Source organism: Chaetodon auriga, chromosome 4 (genome assembly GCF_051107435.1).
Source record: "Chaetodon auriga isolate fChaAug3 chromosome 4, fChaAug3.hap1, whole genome shotgun sequence".
Lineage (NCBI taxonomy): Eukaryota > Metazoa > Chordata > Actinopteri > Chaetodontiformes > Chaetodontidae > Chaetodon > Chaetodon auriga.
Window position 1 is genome coordinate 7,620,741 of NC_135077.1, and position 26,250 is coordinate 7,646,990.

The 26,250-nt window shown below is 42.2% G+C and overlaps 3 protein-coding genes across 3 annotated transcripts; 1 reads left to right on the top strand and 2 right to left on the bottom strand.

The window, feature by feature from the left end:
- Window positions 1–191: 191 nt before the first annotated feature.
- On the top strand, window positions 192–4,548 carry xpa (xeroderma pigmentosum, complementation group A). Its single transcript, XM_076728147.1, has 5 exons — window positions 192–598; window positions 709–814; window positions 2,677–2,842; window positions 3,006–3,123; window positions 3,504–4,548. Exons 1-5 carry the CDS (start codon window positions 316–318, stop codon window positions 3,656–3,658), a joined length of 828 nt encoding a protein of 275 aa, XP_076584262.1. The 5' UTR covers window positions 192–315; the 3' UTR covers window positions 3,659–4,548.
- A 548-nt stretch (window positions 4,549–5,096) lies between these two features.
- LOC143319302 (NAD(P)(+)--arginine ADP-ribosyltransferase 1-like) lies at window positions 5,097–7,237 on the bottom strand. Its single transcript, XM_076728146.1, has 3 exons — window positions 7,198–7,237; window positions 7,031–7,117; window positions 5,097–6,092 (listed from the first exon to the last, which is right to left on the bottom strand). The coding sequence occupies exons 2-3, from the start codon at window positions 7,103–7,105 to the stop codon at window positions 5,172–5,174; spliced, it is 996 nt and encodes a 331-aa protein (XP_076584261.1). The 5' UTR covers window positions 7,106–7,117; window positions 7,198–7,237; the 3' UTR covers window positions 5,097–5,171.
- A 1,827-nt stretch (window positions 7,238–9,064) lies between these two features.
- On the bottom strand, window positions 9,065–13,562 carry kpna7 (karyopherin alpha 7 (importin alpha 8)). Its single transcript, XM_076727560.1, has 12 exons — window positions 13,497–13,562; window positions 13,286–13,417; window positions 13,129–13,214; window positions 12,664–12,832; window positions 12,400–12,499; window positions 11,990–12,072; window positions 11,246–11,332; window positions 10,976–11,152; window positions 10,650–10,883; window positions 9,634–9,816; window positions 9,376–9,522; window positions 9,065–9,217 (listed from the first exon to the last, which is right to left on the bottom strand). Exons 1-12 carry the CDS (start codon window positions 13,560–13,562, stop codon window positions 9,131–9,133), a joined length of 1,551 nt encoding a protein of 516 aa, XP_076583675.1. The 3' UTR covers window positions 9,065–9,130.
- Between the last annotated feature and the right edge of the window lie 12,688 nt (window positions 13,563–26,250).

Below are 26,250 nucleotides of genomic sequence, written 5' to 3' on the forward strand. Positions count from 1 at the left end.
GACAAATACAACAGACTTTTTTTTCACATTCCTTCATTCACATTCCGAAGCAGGGGGTGGCGGTAATGCACCTACAAGTTAGAAATTAAAAGAAGAAGAAGAAGAAGAAGAAGAAGAAGAAGAAGAAGAAGAAGAAGAAGAAGAAGAAGAAGAAGAAGAAGAAGAAGAAGAAGAAGAAGAAGAAGAAGAAGAAGAAGAAGAAGAAGAAGCCGGAAGTATATCGTAGTTACTTTCGTAACAACAACCGTGAACTTTGGATGGATCAAAACACGACGTGGTGTTCGGAATCCTTTCAAGTCTTCCTGAACAAGCAGCATGGACCCGTCAGACTCTGGTGGACTGGATGCTGCCGGTCCTGGTCCAGAGCAGAGTCCCACACCGGGGCTTTCTGCGGCGATGCGGGCTAAAATCGAACGGAACCGGCAGCGGGCGTTGATGCTCCGGCAAGCCAGGCTAGCGAGCCGCCCTTTGTCCGCGGTGGAGGGAGCAACCTCCGCCAAAGTCTCCAAGACCATCGACTCCGGTGCCGGCTTCTTCATCGAGGAGGAGGAGGACGAAGAGCAAGAGCAGAGGACCAGGAAGGTTGTGCATCAGCCAGGTGTGTGTGAGGGCGCAAGTGCGTGCATGGCATGTATGCTTATTTACATGTGTTGACTGTGTGTGTGTGTGTGTGTGTGTGTGTGTGTGTGTGTTTTGTTGTGTTTGCAGCTCCAGTGATCGAGCCAGACTACCTGGTGTGTGACGATTGTCAGAAACCTTTTATGGACTCTTACCTCAGCAACAGCTTTGACCTGTCCGTCTGTGACAAGTGCAGGTACACACACACACACACACACACACACACAAACTAATGATGATAATAATAATATTAATAATAGTAACAACAAAAACCCAGGCCGGGATCCGACCCGGGATCTGACCCGAGACAGACACACTAATAAGAATAAGAATATCAACAATCCCGGCCGGATCAATACCGGATCCGACCCGGGACACACACACTAATAATAATAATAATGATAATGACAGCTGGGTCAGTCATCTTGAACTAAAGGCATGAATCAGTTTTTCAGCATCCGACACGGGATCCGACCCGGTACCTATCGGGTCCGACCCGGGACCGATCCGGAAATTTCCCGGGACTTTGCCGTGACCGACCCGGAACTTACCCGGGACCGACCCGGAAATTTTCCGGAACATTGCCGGGACCGACCCGGGAAAATTCCGGGACCGATCCGGAAATTTTCCGGGACATTTCCGGGACCGACCCGGAAAAGTTCCGGGACCGACCCGGAACTTACCCGGGACCGACCCGGAAATTTTCCGGAACATTGCCGGGACCGACCCGGAAAAGTTCCGGGACGGACTCGGGACCAGACCCAGGATCCTACCCTGGATCCGACCCGGGACACACACATACTAATAATAATCGGACCGGGCACACGCACACACTGATAATGATAAGTTACAGGAAGTCAGTGCAGTAAATAGTACGTTAGAGCAGCGGTCCCCAACCGCCGTTTGGTACCGAACCGCACAGAGAGACTGAACAAAAAAAAAAAAGTTTTATCGATCATCGGAGCCTGAAAGTAAGTTTCAAAGAAGTTATATTTAGAAAATTAGGCGCATCCGCCTGTGTCTGTTCACGTCAGAGTGTCAAACTGCTCGTCTCAGTCACGTGATAGGGTAGTAAAAAAGTAAGCCCACAAGCTGGCAAAAGTGAGTAAAAAATAAACGTCTCTGGAGAGTTTCTTCGGAAAAGGGGAAAGGCCAAATTATGAGACAGAAGAGGAAGAAGAGCCTGCAACTTCCAAGAAAAAGAAAGCTGCATTTAAGAGACAATATCAGCAGTCCTACTTAAAATACGGATTTATCGCTTCAGGTGATTCTCACGCACCAAGTCCGCACTGCGTAATATGTGGCGGCAGTCTCGCAAATGAGGCGATGAAGCCGTCTCGTTGAAGAGAAACAAGGGCAGGGCTCCCATTAATTACATCAACATCATTCAGGGCAATGGTGAGTTCTATTATTAATAATTTGTTTTATTCGTTTCTATGCCGGTCCGGCAAATCATAGCTTTACCTGAAACCGGTCCGTGGCGCAAAAAAGGTTGGCGACCGCTGTATTAATTGGTGCGTTTATAAATGCGTTCACTAGTTTGTTTATGCGTTAATGGATTATGAGTTATGTTATTGGTTAGAATAAAGACAACAAAAAAGAGACAGTTGGTACAACTACAATTAATAGTGACAATGACAAATTCTTAACGTGATATTTTTGTTCAGATAAAGTTGGAAAGTAAAGGAATATAAATTCACATCACCAACACATATGACAAAATATCCTTATTATTATTTGTATGTTTATATTCTGGGTTTGCCCAAAATTGCTGGAGATGATGGCACAAATACCTAAATAGATATTGTATGCCAATTTTGATAATGCTCCTTAAATTCCGATTAAATTCAGTAAGTGCTGTTAGAGAGAAGCCATTGTCTGATTAATACAAGACAGGATTAAGGTTGATTTAATTAATAAAAAATTCAGAAACCTGCAGATACCCAGTGCTCATAGAGGCGTTTTTCTGTTTCTCATCAGATGAAAACACTTTCTTAGTTGTCATGTGGCTGATAATCAATCAGATGGATTAACAGTGGGATCTTCTCTCTCACTCAGAGACAGTGAGGAGAAGCACAAGTTGATCTCCAGAACTGAGGCCAAGCAGCATTACTTGCTGAAGGACTGTGACCTGGACAAGAGAGAACCTCCCCTCAGGTTTATACTGAAGAAAAACCCTCATAACCCACGCTGGGGAGACATGAAGCTCTACCTCAAACTGCAGGTACGAACTGGAAGGTGGGGGCTATGTTCAGCAGTCAATAATGAAATGAATCGTTCAGGGCGGCCCTGAACCAAAGCTGTGTACATTTTGGTCAAAGGCTAAATAACCCCTCATTGTTCTGTAAGTTGGCATGTTTTAAGTCTGTGTGTGTTTGGGCGCCCAGGTGGAGAAGAGATGTATGGAGGTGTGGGGTTCGGAGGAGGCTCTGGAGGAAGCCAGAGAGACGAGGGAAGAGAACAGAGAGGTGCAGAAACAGAAACGCTTCAACAAGAAGGTCAAAGGTCAGTGTCCCGTGTGAGCCAAAATACCCAAACATCAACATGTAGGATGAGCAACTGATGTGTCGTATGCAGGGCTGGGGAGTAGTTCACTACAGTACATGTAATTAAACTAGCAGTTTAACTACATTTTGCAGTAGCTTGCTGATGGTTCATTGTATTTGCACAGTGATTCAAGTAGTTCATTTACTTACATTTTTTGAGTAGTTAACTACTGAAACTACAAACAGTTTTTGGCCATAAAAGGACTGTTTTTTTTTAATATTTTGCCATTGTTTCTCTACTGGAATTGAACCCCCTTTGAGCAGCCCCAGCCCTCTTTCATCTTGACCACTGTGAAGGCGTGCCTCAACACTGCTCATGTGTCTGTGTTTGTGTGTCAGAGCTGCGCAGGGCAGTGAGGAGCAGCATGTGGACCAAAGACACCAGCGTTCACCAACATCAGTATGGACCAGAGGTGGTGGTGGATCCAGAGGAGGACCTTTACAAGAAAACCTGCACCACCTGCGGACATGAACTTACCTTTGAGAAGATGTAGACACACACACACACAATGATTGACTGTTACAGTCGAAGATGTTCGGTGCTTCAATGAGGGAACCAGGCCTTTGACAAACCATTCCTCTATTTCTATTCCCTTTTTCCTGTTTTTCATCTGGTATTTGCTTTCTGGCTCACTAATAAAAGACTCCGTTCTGATCAAATATAAGGGGCCAAAGAATTTTTGTAGGTCAGTAGTATTTTGTATTTTAAACAGTGGCTGACCTCAGCTTAACTGTATATTTTTAGCAATAATTGCAGATTGCCTTTTGGGTGCACCGCCTATTGCTACACTTCCTCTTTCTTTTGTAGCATATAGGGATTCCCCCTCACAGCGGGCAAATCAAGGAAGGCGCAATATTGAAACTTGAAAATACTGTCTTGCGTAAATAGTGAATGTGGCCCCTTGAACAAGAACAGATATGAGCATTAAAAATGAAACACTGCTAGCTTTTAGAAAAATGATTTTTGATATGAAGGGTGTCCATTTTTAAGATTTCACATTTTTGGACATGTGTGGCTGGATCAGACTGAGTCCTCAGAATTCAGTCAAATGCATCGTGATGTATTCAGTGTCATGTCTCAATGTTAAAGCTCACTCATCACATGTTCATTTGGTGACAAAGGATTGGTGCTGTGCTCAGGACTTGATTTCTTAAAAGACTAGAATGAGGTGAAAGATGTGTAAAATATGGTATATCTTTGTGAAATTAATTTTTCTATCAAAGTTTGTATTAAAACTGTCAATTTAAGCTTCACGTCAACCAGTGCATTTCAAAGTTAGACATGTACTGTTTTTCACCCTGTAATCATCCACACCTACAGTGCTTCTTTTTCCATAGTAATATTTATTGTAAATAAAATAAAGTGCAGATGCTTTCTTAATATCATCATGGCCAGGTTTGTGTTTCTATTTTTCTGTACAAGCTGCAGATTTCTTTATAAATCACTCATCACTGATAATTACAAATCAAAGATGTTTTAAATGTGAAGCTATGTTTGCTCATCTTATTTGTGGAGTGAACCTGCTGAGTGTTTAGGGTGTAGATTATCAGCCTTCTACAGATTAAACATACCGAACTCCATTTTCAAGCTTGCTTTTTGAATGTCCTGAGATTTACTGTCACAAAAACTCACAAATTCTTGAATAATAAAAGGCATAAATGCAAATAAAAGCAATAAAAAAAAATGGACTTAACATTCTTCTGTAGCATGCTCTATGTTGTGCATTACTTGCAATGCAGTAGTTGATCTTTTGCGCTGTTAAACAAAAAATTGCTGGGCAGCTACTGAATGGACCTTATGGTGAGATTATTTTTCTACTTCTGTCTCCAAGTTGAACAAAAAACTTCATGAACTCAGTTTCAACTTTTAATCCTGAATGGACAAAAAGTCTTCAACATGCTACAATTTCATGATGACTGGGCTAACTCGTGCTTAGGACTTTCAATCTCAAAAAAGTCATGTTTCAGTAAATTCAAGGCATCAAAGCATAAAAATGGTGACAGTAATTACACCGGTGTAATAAAAGCTGCCACTGCCTGGCAGTTGAGACTGCTGTAAACCCCAGCAGTCTCAAGCTTGTAGACAACCTCACAGCGCAAATCATTCTCTCCTGATGTGTCCACAGAGACAATCCTGAACATCTCATATGGAGGAATAAGTACTTCATCTTCGTCTGAGTCGAGCTCAGAGTAGGACTTGAGGTAGGCACCAAAACATGTGTGTATCTCAAAGCAGCTCCTCCGTCCAAACTGCCGCAGGTCCTTGTTGAGGGAGCTGGAGGCAAAGGAGCCAAAGCGGATGGTTTGTCCAGGTTCCCCACTGAAGAGCAGTTTGCTTCTCCGGTAGGTGGTGTAGCAACTCCTTTGATTGAGCTTTAGGAGCCGGATGGCGTCCGACAGCAGGAAGTGGAGGGCGTGGAACTCAAACGAGGTCTTGTAGGAGGTCTTCCCCTTGCGAACTGCTCGGTTGAAGTCGTCATATGCCCCTGCTGTGTAGGCACACAAGGCCCTGAAGTGATTCCAGGACAGTGGGTCATAGAAGTCCTTGTTCCTCATGGCTTTGAGGGCACAAAGTTTTGTGTATGTGGAGTGCAGACTTTCCCTGGTGCTCCTCGGGATGTAGTGACGTTGCACTCTGATCAGCATCTTCTGGGAGCAGCCGTAATACATGTCGTCAACAGAGTCCAGAGACAAGCTCAGAGGGATTCGGTTGATCCTGGACAACCCTGATGGAACCTGCACTGAGGCACCAGGTAGCTTCAGTGAGGCATTTGTAGCTTTCTGTATGGAAGCCTGAGCAGAGCTATTCTGAACATTCACAGAACCTTCAGATGCTGAAGATGGGTCCACTGTAGCCTCCTGTGGTGGTGATGATGTCTCAGAACCAGAACTTCTCAAAAGGGTTTTTATGGTACCCTGTTCAGGCAACTGTGGAAAAATAAGAATGTAGTTTATCGAGATGCAAGGCTGCAACAAACAGTCCTCTTCAACTGAGACCAGGGCTGTAGCTGCATTTAAAAACTCTGAGGTCTTTCATAACCTGTCAGGGAATTTGGGGTTTTCGGCAACATCTTTGGAATTTGTACTCTACAATGATTTAAAAAATGTAATCAATTATTTTGAGCCTTATTTACACCTAATACAGTTAAAATGGACTACTTCAAAGCCAACAAAAAGGATTCAGCATTTCCCACCAGAATTTGTTTTTTCTGGCAGAAAATAGGTTTTTTGAAAGGACACTAGCAATTTATTATTGAACTTCCATAAAGGGACTCAAGGGTAAAGGAGGTGGAGGTAGGAGTTCGACTTAGAAATCCTATATTTTCCATTATGCAGTCTTTCATAAATTAAATGCCAAAGTCTTTCAAACTCCATGCCACCAGTTTGTAATGCAGACTTTGTTATAAATGCGCAAGCCAAAATTTGGAAATGCTCCCTCCAGAGCTACAGATACAAGTATTGTGACAGGCTGAGTGGTCATCCTCATGACAACTAACTGTTATGCATAGATCTGTATCTGAATCTAAATTGTCATGTTCCAAAAGAAAATGTATGACAACATAAATATGGTCAGAATGTGGTGTGGAGGGGCCTGGACTTATGACTTCCGTATTTCAACAATCCTAGCTATGATCCAGATTGAGTGTTTCCATATTTGCAAAGCTGAACTTGTCAAATATTGATTTCTTAGCCTTTTGAGGGTAATTAAGTTCAGGTATTTCAAGACTTACTGCTTTTGAAACCACTGAGGGGAGGCATTACTCTCAGACAACCTACTTAACTTTGTAGGATGCAAAACTGTTCTATTACAAGGAGGTAAAATACTGTAACATTAGTGGATATTGTTCCATGTTACTGAATCTTACCGTCTTTGCATTCAGAGGTCTTGTCCATTCACAGAGGCTGCAGAGGACAAACACCAACAGACGACCCTTCAACATGGCTGAAGATACCTGCAACAAAGACAAACAAAAGAGTCAGTTTTTGTTCCAGTCAATACACAGATCAGTGTAATCAACCCATTTGATCTTACCAGGTAATGGTGCAGCAGGTGCTGTAACTGTCAGAGCCAGTGAGGTGTTTGGTCTGTATGATGCCAGTCGTCTTTTATATCAGGCTTGGAGTGGGTGTGTGCAGGGTAGAGGAAGGGTCATGGGGTGAAAAACCATCTGTCAATCCTAAAGTCAAAGATTTCCCAGATTTCCTTTTTGTGGAAGCCAACATGACTGGCTAAACATGGAAACTGCAAGGTTAAAAAGGGTTGGTTCACCCAAATTACAAGAAAAAAAAAATTCCTTATTCACGTGTAGATGGTTTTGGTTTAACTTACCCACACGCATGTCTGAGAACATTTTCCAGAAATACTTTGTAGCACATGATCAGTATAAAAAACTGCTGACAGTGCATCACACACCAAACATTTAACTGGAGGCGTTATCTGCATGGCTTGATGCTACAGTAAGTTAATGAGAAAATGTTTGTTGCAATTTGGGAGAACCCTTAAAGAGGTATCACAATTTAGACAGAGGTTCAAAAGAAAATGCATTGGTATTCCATACAAAACATCCAAATGGAAACAATACACTGCAATTTGAAACATCCATTTTCTTGGGAGAAGCAAAATGAGATCGTGGCCATTAGTAACATTAAATTAAGGATGAATTATGTCATGTTTTTAGTTGGAAGTGGAAAAGTGAGGTTTGCATTTTTGTTCTGTCTTAAGTGAAACTTAACTCTCTCTTCAGATCAACCACTTCCCTTACTTGGGAAGTCCCTTTCACTACTTGCTGAGCTATCCTTTTCTAAAACCAGTAGTCAGTAAATAAATAGATCAGCAAATTCAGTCTTTCAAAATTAGTTGGTTTTCAATGTTTGGGGGGTTTTTTTTGGAACGGTCAGGGTAGTTTTATTGAAATGGTGGCAGACATCCAGCTGGAGATGCACATTTATTCAGCTACAAAATCAAGTTCATTGTGAACCAGTTTGACAGGCCAATATTAGTTTTTAAATTCCTGTTGGCTGCCTCGAAGCCAAAGGTCACTCATTTCTAAATGCTTTTCAAAGGCAACTGGACTTGCTTGAGGTGCTACAAGACATTTCACTTCTCATCCATGAGGCTTCTCCAGTTCTGACTGGCGGTGAGTCAGTCATTTATCCTTTTGCAGGCTTGGTCATTCCTTGGGAGTCGTTGAGGTCACATGTGAGTCGTTGACCCACCTGACTATCACGCGATTTGTTAGGGTCACACCAGTCATGGTGTGAATGGGTGGGATTTCAGGACTGCATTGCAAGTGGCTGTTAAGTGGTGTTGTAGACCATGTCCTCTGTTCAGTGATGGTAGTTCCAGTTTGATGTAGATCAATTTGAAAATTTGTACATAGTCCACAAATGAGCATCCCTCGTCCAGAAGATGCAGGTGGACTGCTGAGTTAACCTGAGGTGCTAGCTCGGTTGTGCCATGCACTTGTGCAGCAGTTTTCTTTCCCCAGTGGACAAGTCTGTGCATTCCTCACTGCATTGGTCTACGACACCACTCAATGCACTCCTGAGATCCTTCCCCGGGTGTCTTAACTCCCATTCACACCATGACTCATGACCCCCAGTGACTCACATGATGGCCAGGTGGTCAATGACTCTTTAGTGACTAATGATGCCCAGGGAGAGAATGATCCTGCAAGGGGATAAATGACTGGGACTCACCGCCAGCCAGAACTGGAGCCTCTTGCTTGAGGTTCTAGGAGGAGGTTTTGCTTCTCATCCAGTTGCCTTTCAAAGCACTTAGGAGTACCATGACCTGCATGAATGTGAATCATTAGACAAGTAACCTTTTGCTGAGCAAATTCAAATCCTGACAACGTATTTACACTTCAGTTTGAGGCATCAAATATACTTCCAGTGAATCAATAGTATAACAATTTATTTACTTTCAACAAGAATCACATACTGTACAATCATCAAGTTTGAGCTTAAAATTCAAACGCTCTCTGAACATCAGAGCTCTTAAACACAAACGCATCCTCTGTAGCGTCGACCTTTACTCCCTCGATCTCACCCTAGAAGGAAAAGAAAAGTGAGTTTTTACAAAAACTACATGTCTAGATGTGCGTGGGGAAACCCCTTGAAAATAACGTGGACATGCATCAAGTTGTCATCACTTGAAATGCACGTGAGTGTTAGATGTATGTCATTTGCCATGCATTCAGCTGCTTACATCACTAAAATATTTCTCTATGAGGTTATGTGCCGCCTGGTACACCATATCATTGTCGTGGTTCTGCAGCATCTCAATGCGGTCCAGTCCTCCCAGCTCTTCAACCAACAGGCTTAGCTTTTCTGTTTCACCCATTTTCTCTGCAGCCTGAAAGACATTTATTCATTAACTGCAACCATCTGATCATCTGCCCAGTTCAAGTTCTGGGTCAAACTTTAAACCAGTAAGATATTGACAGTTGATCAGTGTTTTCCTCACCATGAAGATGTTGTTGATTGCCTCCAGTATGACTAGAATGACTTTAGGGTCTTTGACCTGCAGCAGGTTGATTACTGCCTCGAGAGCTCCACTCTGCACCAGATCGACCACCTGCTCCACAGTGCCCCCACTGGTGAAGTTTGTCACTGCCCACACAGCCTCCCTTTGAGTCTTGAAGTCTCCCTGAGAAAGATTGACCATACCAATGTAACCATTTGTCACTATCCAGTGAAGACCATGCATCTTCAAATTGATTTTTAATTTCAGTAGAACTGAAACATGAAGCATTTGTGTTGAGAAAAATGTCATTAAGAAATAAAAATCCAGTTGATATGAAAAGCATATCAAAGCTGAAATTGGGGCATTTATCTTAGCCAATGAAAAGTTAAAATTTGAGATCCACATTCATGGGAGAGCCGCATTTGTAAATCCCTGGACCATGTAAAACAGTCCACAAACGAGACTTTAAAACAAAAGTGATTAGTGGTGGTCATGTTTCAACTTTTAAGCTACAAGTTAAAAAACAAGTTGTAAAACTACATGAACCATACAGTCATTTCCAGTTATGGAAGCTATAAATAACTTTCAGAAACTTGAAATTGATTTTGTCGGTTATTTATGTAGGACAGCAGGGCCCGATGACCATTTTGAACACTGATATTCAACCACTTTGAAGGCTTTTAATGGGCATTGCATTCCTGAGATGCTGCTTGTTGTCACAAGTCAAGTCGAACATAGCAGCATGCACAAAAAAAAAGTTGTAGCTGTTTAGAATTCAGTCAGAAAATAGTTTAGTACCATTGCTGTCTGACATTTTGACAGTGAGCCAACATGCATGAGGACCCCGAGACTGAAGCAGCTTATGAGTGGAGCCATCATTCATTTTATCATTTACACCTGAGTTTGTCATACTGCGTCATGCCAAGATGTCTGATAAAGGTCTATAAAGATAAATCATTGGTTACACAATCCAAGTCATTTCATATGCTGAGCACTCGTACTGTTCACCTACTCACATTTCTGAGCTGTTCTACCAGAGGGGGGAGCAAGCCACAGGTGATGACCTGTTGGATTTGCTGACAAGGTCCTGCAGCGATGTTGGACAACGCCCATGCTGCCTCCTTTTGTACACTGGCCTTTGAATGCCTCATCAGCTGTGGCAGGATGTTCAGAACTCCGGCATCAACCGCCATCTGCGTCTGCATGTCTGAGCCGCTCACTATGTTTCCGATGGAGCGGAGAGCCGGAGTCTGCAGGTCATAAGGCAGGAAACTAATCACCTCACCACAGCAGGTTTAAGGTTAGGTTCTACTCTGTGTTAAGAATGATCCAAGAACACTACCATGACACTGAGCTCCTCGTGGCTCAGGAGCTCCACCAGCCGAGGGACAATGCCAGTTCTCACTACAACATCAATACGGTCATTGTCACCATCTGAGAGGTAGGAGATTGCCCAGCATGCATCAGACAAGATGTCCTTATCACTGAGATGGAGCAGCTGGATCAAAGAGGGAAGCACCTGAAGGAATGACAGTGACAGCACTTTAAGCATCTTGCTGGTATTGTAGCAGCAGCTGAGATACTATTGTAAAGCTTTTTACCAAGCATTTACCTGCAGGACTGCAGACAGCGGTGGGCACGGGTTCTTATTCCGACACAAGTTGGACAGCGTCCACGTTAGGTTACGCAGGTAGCCAACCTGAAGTGGTAAAGCGCTATGACCAACAGGACTGTACAACAACTTACACTTCTGGCCCACAGCTGAGGAAAAGTTAATGAGAACTCTGATTTTACACAAAAGTCTGTTTACAGGTCTTGAAAATGTGGAGGTATGGAATAACCAAAAAAAAAAAAAAAAAAAAAAACATGGAAAGATGGGATCATTCTCATGTCAGCGGCTTGCAAGTGTTCATGTTACAGAGTTGGTCGTGTTGAGGATGGACAATATATCACTCTCAAATACGACCAGGTTTAATAACATTGAGCAGTATTGGGCTTTGAGACACTCAAATAACTGCAAATTTGAGTCAGACATGTTTAGAAAAACTTCCAAGTTGTAATTATAACATTGATGTTGAGGTATTTATGATATTCCAATATGACATGAACATAGCATTACCAGAGCCCTGTAGCCCACACCTCCTCTGTGCCACATTAGCTGCTATGAGCATAACAAAGATTAAGTGTTTGGAATTAAAGGAAAAAAAATAAAACCTTGTCCATTCACCAATCGACAATGTTACGAGTACATTTGGTGGAAGTAGGCCTGTTTTTCAGAGGACAAGAATAAATGTGCCCTCTCTGTACATACAATCTTGAGTTCATAGTTGGAGCTGGCCTTCAAAATTTGACTTACTGGTGTGTCTGGGGAGACGCGGGCCAGTAAGGCTGGGATAACATTGCACTCAATCAGGACGTCCCGATAAGCTGGACCGTCACCTGTCAAGCAGTTACATTTGCTGCCATTAGTACAGCAAGCAACAGTGAAAGCTGCAGTTTTTATTTGAACCACCCTTTGTCAACACTGAGCCCTTTATTTACAGTCAAGACATGAGTCAGATCTTTCCCCTTGTTTGAATTTAGTGATCTGCTGTTCAGTGACATTTTTGGTGGAGGCAGTCCATCGTTTAATTACCAGTGTGGGGCAAGAGTCCAAATATTGGGCTTTTGGAAGCCATTTTCTTTATTAAACATGCCAATTTACCAGTCGTTTTAATCCAAAGTCAAATTCTGACATGATGGCAATAGAAAACATTAACATTTTACCTGCAATGTTTCCAAGAGCCCAAACAGCCTGTTCACTGATGTGCAACATCGGTGAGGCCAGCAAGGAGATGAAAGCAGGAACAGCCCCGTGTTCCACCACCTGAGACAGAAATACACAATTTTCAAGCCACCGAGACTGAAGTACATTTAGTTAACGTCTATTTCATGTTAGAGACAAAACTTTCTGTTCATTTTACCTAAGTTGCAGTAAATGGAATCAGTCACATTAAACAGTAGGCTAGGAGTTCAGTACTGAATTTACACCTGCTGAGTATGCCAAGATGTTCCAGAGGCGATGTTTGTAAGAGCCCAAGCTGCTTCAAACTGCAGAGTGGGCTCATCATCCATACCCAGGAAGGCCACAAAGCGGGACAACAGACCTGCATCTATGATCTCCTTCAGAGGAGGGTTACGCTCCTGAGAAAGCAGCTTCCTGAGAGAAGGGTGGAGAAAACAAGACTACAATCTACATTTTACAGTGTTTCCTCCTACCTCCTTCATATGTTAGGCAACAAATTACTTGTTTATACAGAGATTAAGTAACACTTGTTTACTCTGGCGCCATGTGCCGCCATGTTTGAAAAAGTGCCCTCTTGGATGCCCCCTGTGGCAGCTGAAACATGATGAAATGCAATAGGGGGCCCCTCTAGTGGAGAAAACATGTCAGACACTAGTGGGTTTATTTTACGAGTCCACCACTGAGAGATGTAATCATTTCTGATGACTCACCTGGCTGCCTGACAGCCTCTGGTTTGGGACTCCTTGTGGTCGCTGTTCACGTCTTTGATTATATTCTCGATGGATAAAGGGGTCACCTAAACGACACACACGCCGTTAGACGCTCCACTTGTTTGAGTGAAATCGTAAAAGGTTTCTGTGACCTGACCTTGGCGTCAGGAGAGAGGGCTTCCTCGTCCGGGAGAGACGACAGCGTCAGATTCCTTCTCTTCAAGAAACTTTCATCCTTGTGCGCTTTGCGCAGCTCCACGCACTCCGAGATCCTTTTTTCTCGAAGTTTCTGCAAGAGGCCAAGATGCAGTGTCGATGAAAGTATTAATACGCATGGCCTTGATCAATTAGAACACTGATTAACTCACTGTCGGATCTTTCCCCTTGTTTTTGAATTTGGTGATCCGCTGTTCAGTGACATTCTTGGTGGGCATGGTGGACTTTTACGCACGGCGGACACTTCCTCTCTGCTTCACTCACACTGAAAACTTACTGAAACCTTTCTCACGGAGGTTATAAGAGGCCGAGCGGCCTCAGGTGAATCTAATCTCCTGTGATTGATGTGATGCCCATATTGATTTATGCACGCGCAGCTGTGCGCGTTTGAGACTAATAACCAAACAATTTTCCCTGCAGCGCCACCTAGGTTTGACTTTACTTTGGAGAATATGTAGAAAAAGATTTCTATTAATTTATTGGCTTTATGTATAAAATTCTATATCATAAAGAACCAACAACCTACTACTACTACTACTAACGAATAATAATAATAATAATAATAATAATAATAATAATAATAATAATCTAAATGCTACATAGAGAATAAAGTGAGACTGACACACTTAGACAAAAGATGGCAGCATAACATAACTGCATGAAACCTGCATGTGAGTGTATGTTGAGGTTAATGTGATGAAATCTGATGTATTGCTGAATCAACGGAAATCCTGTGAATTCACAATGAATCTTTATATCAGCCGAACTGCAGAGTAAATTGGTTTCTATAAAAGTCTGAATTTAGGTTTTTGTATCAGAGCAGCTAAATGAACAGAAGAGAGAAAGTGAGGCAGACAGTGATGGAGTCACGTCTTCCTCTGTAACCAGCAGGAAGGGCTGAACAATAGCAGCTGAAGTGGAGGTTTCCCCTTGAACAAGTCATAATCGCTTCCTCTTGATAACATATAGACACACACACACACACACACAGGGTCACGTAACTGTGAGTGCTCAGACTTGTGTATAAACACTCTTTCTGTCTGCAGCCTTGCTTTCAGCCTGAGGCTAAGGCAGGGTCTGCTCCATGTTCTACCCGCTTTTGGTGTCTCAAGGTTTACAAAGAGCTGAGAGATTAGAGACTTCTCCTTCACTTCCACAATGGACTTTTAAGCTGTGTTTTTATTGCATTTTTACTGGTTACGTGTGGTAAATTTGTTATGCTAGATTTAATGGTTTACACAAGGACCTGTAGATGTGTGTAGGTGACTCACTTTATTAGATGCTGGACAAGGCAAACTGGTTTTACAGTATCCCACAAAGACATGGAGAATATTATAGTCTTCAGGCTCAGCCTTTTCTGTTGTTATTCTGATGTCATAACTGTCATTTTATAGCTATGTTTCATTTTATAGGAATGGTTCATTTTGGAAGTACAGCAGAATCAACTTAGATGAGCAGATTGATTCTACTCTCACGTCCGTACAGTGAATATGAAGCTACAGCCAGCGGCCAGTTATCTTAGCTTATTGTATCGCATTATATCTCATTTGTTTAACCGGTACAAAATCAGAAGTGTGAAAATGGCATGTTGTTGTATGGGGGGTTACTTGGTGGCTATTGGTTGGTCACTTCCAGGAGTCTCCACTCTTCGCCGAAGAAGTTTAAAATCAACGGGGGGCCAACTCGAGTGACAACAGGCACTAGCTCTAAAGAGTCCTCTACACTCAGTGAGAGTCACAGCACGCAGAGTCTGAGATGTCGGCCAAAAGAGTCAAGCTTCACCTGATATGTTTACTGATCTTCAAAGGTGTTCTATTAAGTTGACATAAACTATCAAACTTGACGTGATCTAAAGATATTCTGTTGTTAACCTCACTGTCCGTTCCTTCCCTCTCAGAGTCTGCCCACTGTAGAGCTCTCAGACGTGCCTTCCGTCCCCACCAGGCCTGGTGTTGTTGTGAAAAGTACCATCCACCCCCAGCTGCTCAGGTACAGCACAGACTTAAGAACTGAAACTTCTGAGTTTGCTCCAGCTGCACACACTTCTTCTCTTTCCTACCTTGCAATGTCTTCCACATGACAGACATCCTCAGAACTGTGTTCATGTTGACATTCATGGAAGGCCTGTTGTGAAGTAGACTGATGGAGATGGAGGAATGTCATGGCTTTTCACCACAAGAGGGCAGTGAAGCTTTTCTGCTGGCCTCCTCCTCAACTGTAGCAAAGGAATGGGACACAGATACAGTTCAAAGTCCTGACTTGGTGACAGCCAAACCTGCTGCAGATTTAGAGTAAAAAGAGCAGCTTTACCTTCAGTACTCGTTTTAGAAATGGTCTGCTCTTCATGGATAGGAAAAAAGATTTTGAATGATAATAGTAGTGAGGTCCAGGTTAATCATTTTGTGATGCATTTGTGAGGATGACCTATCATGTGGTTGCATGCAGAAGCCTGAAAATCCCACAATGTGGTCCTTCATTACTCCTTTAGATGGTGTGTGTGTGTGTGTGGTAGCTCTACACGCTGTTTTTATGGTGCTCATGGGTGAGCTTTTGAGGGAAGGGATGTCAAATGCTTCTCCATGAACTTGTAAGTCTTACACCTCTGTTTTCCTTCTTGTATCTCTTACAGAAGATGTAACTAATGGAGTGTCACTGACCAGTTGATGAGCCTGAGGACCTTTGTGCTACATTGCATTAAAACATTAAAAAATTGTAATATCTAGGTATAAGTTTCGTGATTGTAATCTGTGATTTTTCTGCTCTGCACGACATCTTTTGCACGTCTGTCCATCCTGGGAGAGGGATCCCCCCTCTGTGGCTGTTCCTGAGGTTTCTTCCCTTTTTTCTCTATTTAAAAGGCTCTTTGGAGGCTTGATGAAATTCACCCATCTTTTAAATAACACTTCAGAAATATATATATGTACTTCATCCTGTAGGCTTTGAGTAAGTGTTACCAGATTTACAGGGTTACCAACCCTGCGTAATGTGAGCGCAACAACACGATGATACTTGTAATGCCACTACAATATTGTTAGTGATCTGAAATTAATAACCTTAAAAGACTTAATGACAACAAAAAATCAACAAAAACACTGTGACAAGACTTAGTGTGTGTGGAAACTTAGGTTCCCTTGCCTGCAGTCAGGACTTCTGTGAGTCCCAGTCTTGCAAATGAGAAGTAGCTCCTGTATTGTACCAGCTGGCTGCAAGCTGGTCCAAAAACAGTGATTTTGCCTCACCAGCAATTCTTCAGGAAGACGGAAGAAAAGCTGACCTGAATGTCAGTCTGACATTCTTGACCAATGTGCCAGAGTGAAGCATTAATATTGAACCATGTTATTACATGTGAAAAAAAAGGTCCATTGTGACAAACCCACAAAAACAGCTGGTCAGCTGTTCAGCTCAGAGCTTTTTAGCCTGTTTTCTGTTTCTTGGTGGTTTAAGGTCTGCACATTTTCCTTATGATTCGTCTTTCATTAATCCTCCCCAGGGAGCAACTACTGTTCGTTAACTTCCCAACGTGCACACAGCCAGCAGAGATGAACATAGGTGAGCATTTGGCGTGTTTAAAAAGGCAGATGAGCCTGCTGGAGGTGACAGTGATTAGTTAGCATAAAAACCATATAAAATGCTGGTGAGATGATGTCAGTTGTGCTTTTCTCTGTCTCTGTGGTCCGCCATTTTTGGGTTCTCATAGAGAACTACAAATGCCAGAGAACATGTTGGATTAGGTGGAAAATAGCAGAAGCAACGGAGGAGTGGACATACCCTCGATTTATTTAATGAAGAGGTTTGTTCTTTTTTTTTTTTCACCCTTGGATAGTTTAGCACCTTGCAGCCAGTCCAGGATCATTTCAAACAGGGTAGAAATGAAATCATCAATAAAAATGAAAGGAAACGGAAACTTCCTGTGGTCTCAACGCTCCCCCTGACACTTTCTCCTCTGCTCTGTTTTCTTATCCCTGCTTCACTACTAGTGATTTCCCTTGTCAGGCGTGGGAAAGCCGAGAGGATAAACAAAGATGGATGATTTCATTTGCTCTCATGCTCTCTGGATACTTTGACGTTATCATTACCATACAGGTCAGATTGTCCTTCAAAGGACAAGGTATTATTACACTGCTGCTTCATTACATGGTGAAAGACAAGACAAGACAAAAAAAAAAATCAGAGAATACAGGTGTCCCCCACTCGAAGACTGCACTCCTCTGAGATTCACTTGTTTCAGAACAGAACACTTCTCGACGTGCTTCCTGGCATAATGACCTGTTAATGTGCCGTTTTCTGGAGTGTGTGCAGTATACGAGCGATGCCCATGAGATCATCCTGCTGGACTTTTAACCTGGAAGTGCTTATGGTTCCTCAGAGACACTCTGAAGGGTGTGGAGTGTTTCTGACCTGCCCTGCTGTCTTTGACTCCTTGTTAGTCTGAACAATGTGAGGTGACTGGAGGAAATTCCACTGTGCAGGTTCAAGGTTTCCTGAACACACACACCCACGCACACACTGTACATACATACAAAGCCACAACAAGGTGCACAGAGACATTTCTGCTTGATCTCATATTGAAATAAATGCAATGAAATAAGAATGAAAATTAACTCCTATCTATAAACTGTGTCATTTTGAAGAAACATGAAATGCAGTTACAGGTTCAATGAGTCATTTTATGGATGATAAATAATGCATAATTTTTCTGCATCAGTGCCACAAAAATGTGTTTGCTGTCAGCCGACAGACGACACACACATCTTTTTTGTTCAGGTGCAGAAAAGGTTATGGAGTGATTTCTTCTTCCCAAGGCAGAAAACACTTTCGAATGATCCTTTTCCTGTTCTGGATAATTATAGCCAAACATGCAAAAAGCTACAGCAGGGAACCACAGCTTCAAGTCAAAGCTCACAAACATAACCAGGTGGATGTTTGGTACCACCTTCTAATAACTATTTACACATTGTAGCTAAGGCCTTTATTAATGGTTAATAAACAATGTCTTCTTATTTGCAGGGCATCCAAGCCACAATCCATGTATTAACTCTTCATTAACATTACAGTGGCAGACTTATGACTCACTGACTTCTGCTGATGCCTTATTAGAAAATGAGAAATTCATTCACATTTAGTTATTGATGTGATCAGCAGTGACTCAGCAGCAGTGACGATTTTCCACAACCTGGCAACCCATAAGTTGCTCTTATTAATGTGCTTATAACCAGTAAAGTATTAGCAAATGATTTCACTCATAAAGCCATTAATTAGAACATAGAAATCCTTTCTGAAAGGTTCCTTAGTGCAAAGTGATGCCAGATTCTCAGCAAATGTGCACCTAAAATGCACAGAAATGACATCATTTAGTCAACACCTTTTTGACATTGTTTCAGCTGTCACCATCGGTCATGTTTATCCCTCCATACTCTCCCTCCATGGCTGTGCTCCCTTTCCTTCCTTCCTCTTCCTTCAGTCTTTCTTTCATTGCATTCGTCTCTTTTGACTTCTCTCCCTCCCATCCTCCCCGGTTCCCAGATCAACTTGAGGTGTCTATGGGAAATCATTAGTATAGATTGTTCTGCAGTGCTGCGTCAATACACACACACACACACACACACACACACACACACACACACACACACACACACATACACAAACTTGTGCGCAGTGTAACCTCTGCATCTAATACTGGAGGGATATTTCAACCCTCCTTGCTGTTTAAAGTGTAATACTAAGGACAAATCATTGCCAAGGGATTACTGTTGTCTCTGTGTGTGTGTGTGTGTGTGTGTGTGTGTGTGTGTGTGTGTGTGTTGCTATCATTATGGTAGGAAGAACTCGGACACAGTCAAAGACACACACAAAAGAGACGGCAAAAAAATGATTACAAACACTCCATGGCAGTGTGGCAGAGACAAAGGTGTGCTTTGTCTGTCCACGTAAGTCAGCGGTTCTCACATATCAAAGCTGAGGAGAGAAAAAAGAACCACGACAGGATGTGGGTTAGAGTGACAGAGAGAATGAGAGAGATTTGAACAAGTGTGTGTGTGTGTGTGCTTGCACATGAAATGTATCAAAGATGGAGGGAATTTCCATTGAGAAAAGAAAAAATCTGATACTGATATGAGACATATTTCAAATTCTCAGACACACGTACGTTAATGCTTTTTCTACTCATCAGTCCTCCGTGCTGTCATGGCTCAGCTATGGCTACTGTTATTGCATTTTTTTTCATTTCAAACATGTCTCCCATGCTCTCTCTTTGCCCTTCTCCGTCTCCTTCTCTTTCTTTGTCAGACTGGCGTTTAGCTCCACTCTATTAATATTTCATGCTGCCACTCCAATACCTGCCTATCAATAACCGAGACAAGACATACCTCAGGTCCAATCCATCATACTCACAACTGACCAGGCTGCAGGATTGTGTGTGTGCGTGTGTGTGTGTTTGTGTGTGTCTTGATAGATCATTTGTTTCTGCTGACAAAGCCCTGGTCGTTGGTTTGTATAAACGGGCTGAGGACCCCACAGCTGAGAGATCGAAATGAGCCATTTATCATTTCCCATAGACACAGGCATGTGCACGTCACTCTCTCTCTCTCTCTCTCTCACACACACACACACACACACACACACACACACACACACACACACACACACACTCTCACACACACACACACACACACACACTCACAGATGTTTACTAGCACACAGGGTTGAAAAATCAATACAAATTTTCTCCAATGATTGGTCAAAAATAAAAAGTTTACAGACTGCAGAAGCAGGAAACGACATTAAGTAGATTTAAATTATGATTAAACTGGCAAACAGCTGATAAAATGAGTAAATTAAATTCACAAAATGCCTTGTGAAGCAAGGAAAGATAAAATACACAAACACTGACTGTGTGAAAAATGTGGATTTCCTGCTATACAAAATGACCTTGGTAGAGAAGGCTTGGAGCATTCGAGTTCATTAGTTACAGCCCAAATAAATGCAAAGATGAGGAGCTGTAACTGTGGTGTTTCATGTTAGAGCATTGGTACTGGCTGCAATAAGAGTAGTTGCATTTTAGAAGTTTGAAATGTATTTGTACTTTGGAAACTGCATTTCCAGTGTGTACTTGCATTAAAAAAAAGTGCAGATGTGGTCTGTTGGATGTCTTAGTGAGATCTGAGGTTTCCTTTTGCCAAATGTTTACCCTGATTTTGGTTTAGTGACTGAAAACTTGCCTTTATTGTCAAATATTCACATTGGGCTGAAGTAATCAGAACCTTGCATAGTACATGTTTTTGCACTTCTTCCATCTCAGCATCGTGTTGTGAGTGCAGTGATCGTCTAAATATTTGCAGTAAATTATGAACACAGCAAATTATGAAAAACAGCAATGTTGCTCCTATTGATGTATTTTTATTGTTATTAATATTATTATTGTTATTAGTTATTTTTATTTTTATTTTATTTTATTTTTTACATATTTTAGCTAAGTGTTGCCTTTTTCCCCTAGAAATGACAACACACTGCAGGATGCACTACAGCTACTAATTTACTGCTCTTTCAAAAATCAAGACTAGACTTTCAGTTGCAACCATTAAGCCAACATGGATGAGAAGTCCTTAAACTGAACCAAAAAGTGGACATTTAAAGCAAAATGTCCCCTGAAAAGATAGAGAGCGACGCACGGTCGGTACCTCCTGTGATGGTTACGACTGTTTGTGAACGCAGTAAAAAGCAATGAAAAGGTTTCACTGTATTGTCCTGAAGCCAGCCCAGTCAAACTACCATCACCATGCAAATGTGAGGCTTGTTATAATCCACCTGTGTGTCTTCAAAGCAACTGCACTATTTCAGCACTTTGGTGACATGCAGTAAAAAGTGAAAGCAGTAGACAGTTTGTGGAGAAAGCACACCAATGATCCAGTGCAAACAAAGTTACTGGGACAGTTTCGAACCATCCATCCATCCATTTGTTTGTACCCACGCATCTTGTGCAGGGCTGCAGGAGTTTTCAAACACTTCTTCCAAATGTGTGTCTTTATTTGCTGTAACTACATCCTCACAGTGAGGAACAGATCACACAAGATAAAATAAAGTTCTCCATTTGCTCTGCACCTGAACCATGTATGCTGAGTTTTTTTTTCAGCAGCATGTGGCCTGGAAGAGACTGAGTGGCATTATCTGTGGATCAGCCAACTCCCTGTAACAAGAAAGGGAATCAAAGCAGCGGAGGAGAGACGGGGAGGGGCGCAGGGGCCGCAGAGAGGCATGGTGGAGAACTTCAAAGGTGAACACAGAGTTCACATAGATATGAGGTTCAGACAACAGGGCAGAGCCCACATAGACTCTACAAAAAGAAAGAGAGCGGACAGAACCGAGAACATACACATAACATACACTCAGTGGCAGCGTGGGGGGGGGGGGGGTTGGGGGCTGCCAATACTGTCAACAATAACATCCTTCATTCTTGTTGTGTGCCTGTGAGTGAAGAAGCCAGCTGGCAGGCAGACAAGAGGAGGAGGAGGAGTCGGGGAGCTTTGGGGGTCCAGCGAGGACTTTGGTGGGTGTTGTTGTGGGGGTGTGAGCCAGGTATCAGGTGTATCTGGGCTGAGAGGCCCCTCGCATGGGCATCCTATTTGCCTGCTGCCCGGACCTGGACAAAGGCTGGGGCTCTGAGGCTCCGCGGGGCCACAGACAGGCCAGGTAACACTAGATGGTCTTAATGGCTCCAAGGTGAAGTTAAGATGGTAAGAAGAAGATTACAACATGGGAAAATGTCGGGTTAAAAAACAAGCTTTTGATGATCTGAGGCTGCAGTCACCTTTTTCCCATGCAGCCGTTTGGAAAAGCCGAACAGGGCATGGCTTCACAGTGTATTTTTTTTTTTTTAGGAGGAAATCTAAACATTAAAACAGTATTGGCAGCGTGAACATTTTGCAGTTTCATCATGACTTTGATTCTGCCTCATTTGCAGCATTAACAGGAGATGTTTGGCATTTCTTGTTTGTTTGTGCTTCATTTTCATCACCAGGATCATATTTCCAACTATCCTCTTCATCTGAATGCCCTGTTTACATTAAATGTCTTCTTCTAGCATGACATAGAGCAAACTTTTTATTTTTTGAAAATCAGTTTGAATAAAAATTTTTACATTTTGGGAAATTCACTTATTTGCTTTCTTGGAGAGAGTGAGATGAGAAGATAGACGCTACCCTCGTGTCTGTGCATCAGGTAGGGCCTATAGAGCTGGATCTGAATTGCCATGTGCGTGGATCAGGTTCTGACGCCTGACTGAAGGGTAATCCTAACCCTAACCAATCCCCAACTACTCACACATGCACTACTCTGATCGGGCAGTGACAAGGTGATTAGCTTTGGTTAGCACAAACACTGAAAGTAGGGAGAAACAGCTACTCAAAACATCCAGCACCATGTAAATCCTTGCAAAACCAAAACTTACGTTGTATGTATTTTGTTCCCCTGGAAATGAGGTAAATTTGTGTCTTGCGCGTAATGTGAAAACCTCTCTTAGGCTGGGTTGGGGTTAGGGCTTAATGTCATTTAATCACTTTCTTCTCTCACAAAGCATTCAGACTTACTGGCATCAGCTCGCTGTGTGCAGCTTATTGATGTCAGATTGTCTTCGTGTTGAAGGTCTTGCAGCTCATCGCTCACTATCCTTCGTGTTTGTATCGTCAACATGAAGAAATATTCCATGTGCACCTTTAAATAGTGGAAAATACTTCACATGTTCTTTAATCTTGAAATGTTTGTTAAAAGGAAAATCTTCGCTGAAAGAATGAACGTTCAACTCACATACTATGCCTGTGTGTGTGTGTGTATGTGTGTGTGCTCATCAAAGGGGTCTGTGTATGAGTATGAAACTGATCTGTCTTTTAGCGCCAGCATGTACCCTTGCAACAACAGCAGTGATGTTTAAGAAAGAAAATGCGTGTTGATTTCTGCATTGTTCTGTACATTTGACTGCAGACACACGCACCTACTGCAGAGGGCTGAATCTAAACAATAATTACCATACCTGACTGACATACAGACAGATAGATGCGTGTGTCTGTGTGTACATATGAATGATTCTTCTTGTTTGTTTTAACTCATGCAGACAAAACTAATATCAAGAGCATATTTTGTATATGTAAGGTTTTGATGTAATTGATTTTATTGTTGGATGCGATGAGAGCGTGGTAACGTTGTTGTTTACTGTATGAAGTCTAAGTGCAAACATTGTTGACGATACTGCATGTATTTGAATATGGACTCCATCCCAGTAAACATTTGGCCCAATTTTAAGCATTTTAACATTTCTTTCTTTTTATATCAAGAGGAAATTCTTCTGGGCTGAGCTACATCAGTTGAGTATGATACGAGTGACACGCAGCGGCACACCTTGTTTTCAGTGCAAAATATGCATTAAGTGTCACTTTGAGATAATAAAACTTCATTTTGGAACAAAAATAATATAACATAACTATACATTATAACATAATGTAAGTGCACAGATGGGGGTGATATCGCAGTTCTGCCTTTGTAGAATAGTGCAGATTGTTCAGCGAAACTTTGATGTTAATTTTATGTCAGATTTTTGGCCACATCTGTTTTTAAGTCTGCAGAGGATTGTATGGTTAAAAAAAAACATTAATTACTATCAGTTTGTAAAAGTAGCAAACTGTTGTATGAAAATTCTAAGAGATAAGATGATGGTATAGAGAGCTGCAGTAGGGACAGATAGATTGACAATGTGTATGTGTGTATGTGTGTATGTGTGTGTGTGTGTTTGTGTGTGTGTGTGTGTGTGTGTGAGAGAGAGAGAGAGAGAGAGAGAGAGAGAGAGAGAGAGAGAGAGAGAGAGAGATCCAAGTACAGTGGGTAGGGTGGAAAAAGTAGAGACATCAAAGAGTAGTGGAAGAGGGAAACAGCTGGTCAGTGTGTGTGTGTGTGTGTGTGTGTGTGTGTGGTTGCATGTGTATTTGTGTGCGCATACATGAACACACCTTCAAAGCAGACCCTAGATGTGCGAGCCCACCTGACTTCAAGCATCAGTATAGGGACACCTACACACTCATGTATACACTCTTGCAAACTCACAGAGTACACACACACACACACACAGCGACAGAACTCATACACATATACTACAAACCCCATCTGTCACTGTGTCTGTGCACGTGCCTGCATGTGTGTGTGTGTGTGTGTGTGTGTGTGTGTGTGTTTCTTGTCAGCGATTAAAGCACACAAAGTCACTCACACATAAATCACCAGTTCTGTGTGGATGTTCAGAGGGCCTCGCATGTCCTGACATGTCCACACTCGTTGCACCACAGCTGGACAGGATCGGCCTGGATTCAGCCGCTCCAGACGAGAGAGCCAGACCGGAGCTGGAGGGTGGAGCGAGGAGCAAACTGAGGAGGCCAAAGTCAAATTTCAGCTGTGCATAGTTTCTGCATAGTGCTCTTTATCTGTCATGTTGCAGAGGAATTTCATGGGAGAATTTTTGTCGAAACATCTCAACATTTTCAACAAGTTCCAGTTTTAGGCATTGCATCCAGACTCATCTATTGCTGCATGGCCAAATCACACCTCAAGTCTCATAATGTCAGGTCCAGCCTTTTAATGCATAGATGTACAGTAATAGATGAATATAACACAAACATTTAATTTGTGTTGGTTGTGCAAGTCTTCACTCATTTCACTACTCCAAAACACGTCTTTCAGTCTCAAGTCTTTAGAGAGTCAAGTAAGTCAAAGTCAAGTCTCAAGTCCTTGTTGTTATGAGTTGAGTCTAAGGTGAAAATCTCATGTTTGGAGCTGACAGCTCCAAACAAAAGTGAGTCTGAGTGTCAAACGTCTCATTTTACCACTTCTTTACATTTACCTTAACTAATACTTATGACTAAATGTATTTGTCTTCGACCTTATTTGCATAGCAGAAACCCTCACTTGCAGAACTGGGAGTCCTTCTATCCCTTTAATGGCATGATCAAATCAGTGACGATCATATATCCTGAATATTAGCTTAACTGCATTATAGTTAAGTCATGAACTAATTATTGTTTTTGGTATCCAGTAATGCACCAAATCTCTTCTCAGTGATACCGTTCACCTTTTAACTGATACTCTATTTTCAATCATGCATGTGAAGCACCGTCCAGTCAAATCACCTCAGATTAATACAGCAAGAGGGTAACAAACAGGTCTGATGAGCATATTGCATGATAAAACAGCTGCCGGGAGGTCAGGGGCTGTAAACAATTGTAGGAGACGCTCCACTTTGAGAAATGACTGGGGCATTTTTGTATTCTTACTCAGATGAGAGGATCTGTGTCATGTTCTTCTCTCTGCGTTCAGGACAGATTCTGGTCCAGGAACTCAAATCTGTCTTACTTGTGTGTTTCTTAACCGATGTAGAATCAGAAAACAAGAAGCAGTGAGCTATTTTATGGTGCATGATGCATATATATTATGATGCATAGTACACTATGTAATGTCTCCAAAAGTGATGGATACACAACTGTGTGGGAATGTGGGTGTGTGTGCATGTCTGTATGTGTGTGTGTGTGTGTGTGTGTGTGTGTGTTCATGCATGAGCTTACCTGCACTCATGAGCGCATTGAGGTATATCTACCTGTGGTGACGATGTTGTTTATCTTCTGGCAAGTCAAAGCTGCTTGGAAGTGGAACACACACACACACACACACACACACACACACACACACACACACACACACACTAATTTAATACAGATGTAGCCAAGAAAGGAAACTCCCTGGCTTAGGAACGCAGTGATCACTCATATCCTGATCTTCTGATAACACGTGTGTGGTTTTCTTTGTGTGTACATGGTTCTTACAGCGTTTCATATGTTTCTGTTGCCATAGTTACTGTCTGTATGCATTCAGGAGTAGTGC

What these genes read in the sequence shown, in the direction of transcription:
- kpna7 (XM_076727560.1), bottom strand. Translation starts at nt 13,562, where the DNA reads ATGCCCACCAAGAATGTCACTGAACAGCGGATCACCAAATTCAAAAAC. An exon ending in GGCTCTTGGAAACATTGCAG is followed by an intron (nt 12,073 to 12,399) that starts GTAAAATGTTAA and finishes ACTGCTTGACAG; the next exon opens with GTGACGGTCCAGCTTATCGG. An exon ending in TAGAGAAATATTTTAGTGAT is followed by an intron (nt 9,218 to 9,375) that starts GTAAGCAGCTGA and finishes TTTTCCTTCTAG; the next exon opens with GGTGAGATCGAGGGAGTAAA.
- xpa (XM_076728147.1), top strand. Translation starts at nt 316, where the DNA reads ATGGACCCGTCAGACTCTGGTGGACTGGATGCTGCCGGTCCTGGTCCA. An exon ending in TCCGTCTGTGACAAGTGCAG is followed by an intron (nt 815 to 2,676) that starts GTACACACACAC and finishes TCTCTCACTCAG; the next exon opens with AGACAGTGAGGAGAAGCACA. An exon ending in CTTCAACAAGAAGGTCAAAG is followed by an intron (nt 3,124 to 3,503) that starts GTCAGTGTCCCG and finishes TTTGTGTGTCAG; the next exon opens with AGCTGCGCAGGGCAGTGAGG.
- LOC143319302 (XM_076728146.1), bottom strand. Translation starts at nt 7,105, where the DNA reads ATGTTGAAGGGTCGTCTGTTGGTGTTTGTCCTCTGCAGCCTCTGTGAA. An exon ending in GACCTCTGAATGCAAAGACG is followed by an intron (nt 6,093 to 7,030) that starts GTAAGATTCAGT and finishes ATTTTTCCACAG; the next exon opens with TTGCCTGAACAGGGTACCAT.